We start from the raw sequence: 4,743 nt of genomic DNA on the forward strand, positions 1-4,743 counted from the left end.
GGTAGAGATTATCGATAATTTTTTTTTTATATTTCCATTTTGTCTTATCGAAAACGACTTAATGCACTTTGAGCTTGAACAGGTGATCTTGTATCTCTATTCCCGTTAATCATGATAAAAAAAGATATTTCTTTTTTATCTTTAATTTTCTCCGTCTTCCGATATTTACATAGTTTACAGTTTACTATTTACATTTAAAAAAAAATAACTTAAACTTTCTTAAAGAAAATAATAATAATAAATAAGAATAATAATTAGTAATAATGCAAATTGAAATTAATTCAAAAAAAAAATCGTAAGAATAATTTGAATATATAAAATTATTACAATTAATAAAATATATTTACAAATAAACTGTCTAAATTACACCTTTGTGCCTTTTCTGATTAAATTTTCAATTTCTCCGACTCAATTTAAATTTCTAATTAAATTCAATTTGTAATTGGACTTTGCTCAAGAGACGAGTTATAATTAAATAAATATAATGAGAGTGAAAAAAAATTTCATTCAAAGGGTTTATAAAAAAATTTTGATATGTAACGTAAACGTTAGTTATATATAGAATGAGAGAGAGAGAGAGAGTAAGAGAGAAAGAGAGTATATTACGATAAAGGAATATCTTTCAACCTCGAAATTTGTCCTAATGAGACGAAGAGAAGTTTTGAAATAAGATGGCATCAAAAGGTAGGGAGGAACTCAATGAATGTACATTTTCCATTTTGCGCGTTCGCCTCTTAGAATACAGCTTCCTTTGAATGGAACATCCTCGGCTTTAGACGCCACTGTCATAACCGAGACGTATTCATATATACCATATCTCTTTCTTATATATACATAATATACATATATAGGATAAACTCGGTGAATAAAAATTCTCTGGTCACCACATATTTCATTCATAAAACGACATATGTCATTATTTGTCATTTTTTTTTTTGTTTTTAACATTAAAATATACTTTTTATCTTAACTCTTCTCACTTTCACAAAAATTTATCAATCTTTTTCTTTAATATTTTCCTCTTCATTAAAAAAATAAAATTCAAAAAAAATTTCATTATTTATAATTGTAATTAATTTTATAATTTTTAATTAAAATTCATATTAAATTTTATAATATTAATATTATTTTATTTAAAAAAAAATTAATTAACGAATTATAATTTAGCGGAAAAAAATATAATATATGAAATATTGAGATTTGAAATATTATAACTAGAAAAGAGTAGAAAAGTTCAATGAAACATTTGTCTAATTTAAAAATAATGGTTTGCCTTTTACTAATAAATTTTATGTATATGTTTAATACATTGTTTTCTATTGTATATAGTCTGTCACTTATGCTTGATTATACAATATTATCATCAAATAATCTAATATAATACCTATAGATAACGAAGTAATTATGAATCAGTGGTCGAAGTGCAAAGAGTATGATGAGGGAAATTCGATAAACGTGTGGGTTTTAACTTTTTTTTTTTTTTTAATAAACAATAAATCAAATTATTGTCTCGGTAATGTACACATTGATAAAATTTTATTTCGTCTACCATGTTGACAATGGAAAAGTACAACTGTCTAAAGTTTCCTTAAAATCTAAATGCATTTTTTCTTGTTAATTTAAATTTTATAATTTAATTTTGTAAACATAGAGAAAATCTGAAGTAATTTAATAATAGCAAAAATTGATTTGAAAAAATATATAAATAAGTAATTGAATTATTATAATAATTATAGTTATTTTACTAAATTATAATTATATTACTAATAATTATTTTACTAATAATAATTTTACTAATTAAAATTATATCACGAAATATTATTATTTTACACTATCATTATTTTTCTATTTTAATAAATTATTGTACTGATATTACTTGTATTAACTTTAAAAAAATAAAATTTTAATTTTCAATATCACAAATTTAATGATTATTTACTTAATGAATCAGGCTTCGTGACATTTCTCAAGAGGAATCAATGACTGAATAATGACTAACAATGTTATTGATATACAAATTTCAATTATGTTTTTCTCTTTATGCCTGAGAATCATTTTAAAATAACTCAAGTGGTGATTAAAATACTAAAGATATTTTTCTTCTTTTTTACTCAATTTTTATCTATTTATAAAGTTTTTAGAGGAAACTTATTAAATATTCATAAATATTTACAAAAAATATTGCATATGTATGAAGTAGTTTTAATATTCTAAGACTTATTTGCATATTTATTTATTTTCAGTTTAATATAAAAATTTCAACATCTTTTCAATTTCAACAGAAGACAATTTTTACTCTTTCCAATATATTCAGGGGAAAAAAAAAGTAAAAACACTAAAATGAGAAATAAATTTTACCTCATTCTTTTTCTGTTTTACACAGTTTTGCAACAAAAAGTTTCAACTTCAGTTATAGAAGGTTAGAGTAAAATAATTTAAAATAATAATAAAAATAATATAAAAATTTCTGTGAATTATTATAGACTGCTTTCAAGATTTGGATGAAATTTATTCGTCAGGATATTATTACGATCCAACAATAGATAAATGTGTTAAATTCTTTCAACATTACTTTAAAATTAATAAAAAATATGACAGCAAAAAAAATTGTCTACAAAATCGCGATCCTGGTAAGTAAATTACAATAAATTTTTTAAAAATATATTTTGAATTAAATACAAATATTTGTCTCAATATGAAATAATTTTATTTATTTGTTGTGAATAAAAAAAATTTTTTCGTGAGAAAATAAATTTTTTACTTCAAATTCAATAAAATTTATTTTTGAAATAGTTTTAAATAATTTAAACTCTGAGACAAATATATATATATTTTTATCTTGGGAATAATAAGTTTCAATTTTTTCTCTAAGAATTTATTTTATATTTAATTTTGACTATTAATTCATAAATTGCTTCTATTATAGATTACTATAATCGTCTAGAAGAAACTTTTCCATCTGTCTATTTTTACGATAAAAAAACTGGCGAATGTACTGGATTATTTTATTCTCAATTTTTACATACACCAAAAAATTCTTTCTCTTCTAAAGAATTATGTGAGAATACCTGCCTAGGCTAATTAATATTATTTTTTTAAATAATAAAATTTAATATAGAGAAATTTTTTTAAAACTATTTCTATAATATTAAAAAAAAACTTATAAAATTATAATACATCGAAAATTAAATTATGCGAAAGAATAATAATTTAATCGAACTATATCACACAGCTGTTATTTTGGATTATTCTCTCTCTCCTCTTTCTCTCGATGAAAAAAAAGTGAGAAAAACAACGAGTTTCATTTCAATTTCAGTGATTGGATTCTATTCTGGTATATAGGTTCAAAGTTTAATGCATGCTAGAAGGTAGGCTTGTTTGCTTTCGAGAAAATTGCTAACGCATGTGAGCTTGTGTATCGAAACGAAATGTAATTTGGACGTAACCACCTTTGGGACCATCCAGAAACTTACTCTCCAGCTTTGACCAAAGACCCTGCAAAAATTCTCCAAGGACTGCGAGACAAGCCCCGGTTTCGAAAAATCAATCTTTTCGAGCTGACGGGCAAAAATTCAATTACATTGAATTATATTTTGTCTCTCTTTCTTTATATATATATATAGTAAATACAGGAGATGAAATTCAATCAAAAGAAATTTTTTTACACAATCATTGTTTTGATTTTTAAAAAGATAAAAGTTGTGGGTAAACAACTTGTGAATGAGATTGAATAATTGTGAATTATCTTAAAGTATTTGGATTTATCTGAAGTATCGTAAAATATCTTGAAGTATTTAAAAGTACTGAGAATTGTCTTGAATTATCTTAAAGTATTTCGAATTATCTGAAGTATCCTGAATTATTTGAAGTAACGCGAAATAACCTGAATTGTCTTAAAGTATTTTGAATTATTGGAATTTTTTTATTTCATTATTATCTTGAAGTATTTTGTAGTACCTTAAATTATCTTGAAGTATTTTGTAGTATCCTAAATTATCTTGAAGTATTTGAAATTATCTGAAGTATTCTGAATTACCTTGAAGTATTTAAAGTACTTTGAATTATCTGAACTAACATCAAATATCCTGTAGTACTAAGAATTGTCTTGAAATATCTTAAATTATCTTAAAGTATTTTGAATTATCTGAAGTATCCTGAATTATCTTGAACTATTTAAAGTACTTTAAATTATCTGAAGTATCTTGAAATATCCTGATCTACTTTATACTACTGAGAATTGTCTTGAAATATCTTGAAGTATTTTGTATTATATGAAATATTGTAAAGTACCTTGAAGTATTGTGAATTATCTTCAAATACCTTGAATTCTCTTGAAGTATTTTGATAAATCTGAAGTATCCTGAATTATCTGAAGTACTGTGAATTATCTTGAAATATTTTGTAATATTCTATATTATTCTTGAAGTTTATTGAATTATTTGAAGTATTCTGCATTACCTTGAAGTATTTAAAGTATTTTAAATTATCTGAGGTATCCAGAAATACTTTGAAGTACTGAGAATTGTCTTAAAATAACTTGAATTATCTTAAAGTATTTGAATTTATCTGAAGTATCCTGAATTATTTGAAGTATCGTGAAATAACCTTAATAGACTTGAAGTATTTTGAATTATTTTAAGTAGCCTGAAATACTTTGAAATACTATGAATTATCTTGAAATATTTGTAATTATCTGAAGTATCCTGAATTATCTTGAAGTATTTAAAGTATTGTGAATTGTCT

The 4,743-nt window shown here is 22.9% G+C and overlaps 1 protein-coding gene across 1 annotated transcript; it reads left to right on the forward strand.

The window, feature by feature from the left end:
• The first annotated feature begins 2,260 nt into the window (after positions 1–2,260).
• Positions 2,261–3,224, forward strand: LOC127284690 (uncharacterized). The gene is made up of 3 exons (XM_051310283.1): positions 2,261–2,419; positions 2,484–2,630; positions 2,927–3,224. The coding sequence occupies exons 1-3, from the start codon at positions 2,341–2,343 to the stop codon at positions 3,079–3,081; spliced, it is 381 nt and encodes a 126-aa protein (XP_051166240.1). The 5' UTR covers positions 2,261–2,340; the 3' UTR covers positions 3,082–3,224.
• Positions 3,225–4,743: the final 1,519 nt, after the last annotated feature.

This window comes from Leptopilina boulardi, unplaced genomic scaffold, assembly GCF_019393585.1.
Source record: "Leptopilina boulardi isolate dan_hultmark-lab unplaced genomic scaffold, ZJU_Lbou_2.1 LbouV2_325, whole genome shotgun sequence".
Lineage (NCBI taxonomy): Eukaryota > Metazoa > Arthropoda > Insecta > Hymenoptera > Figitidae > Leptopilina > Leptopilina boulardi.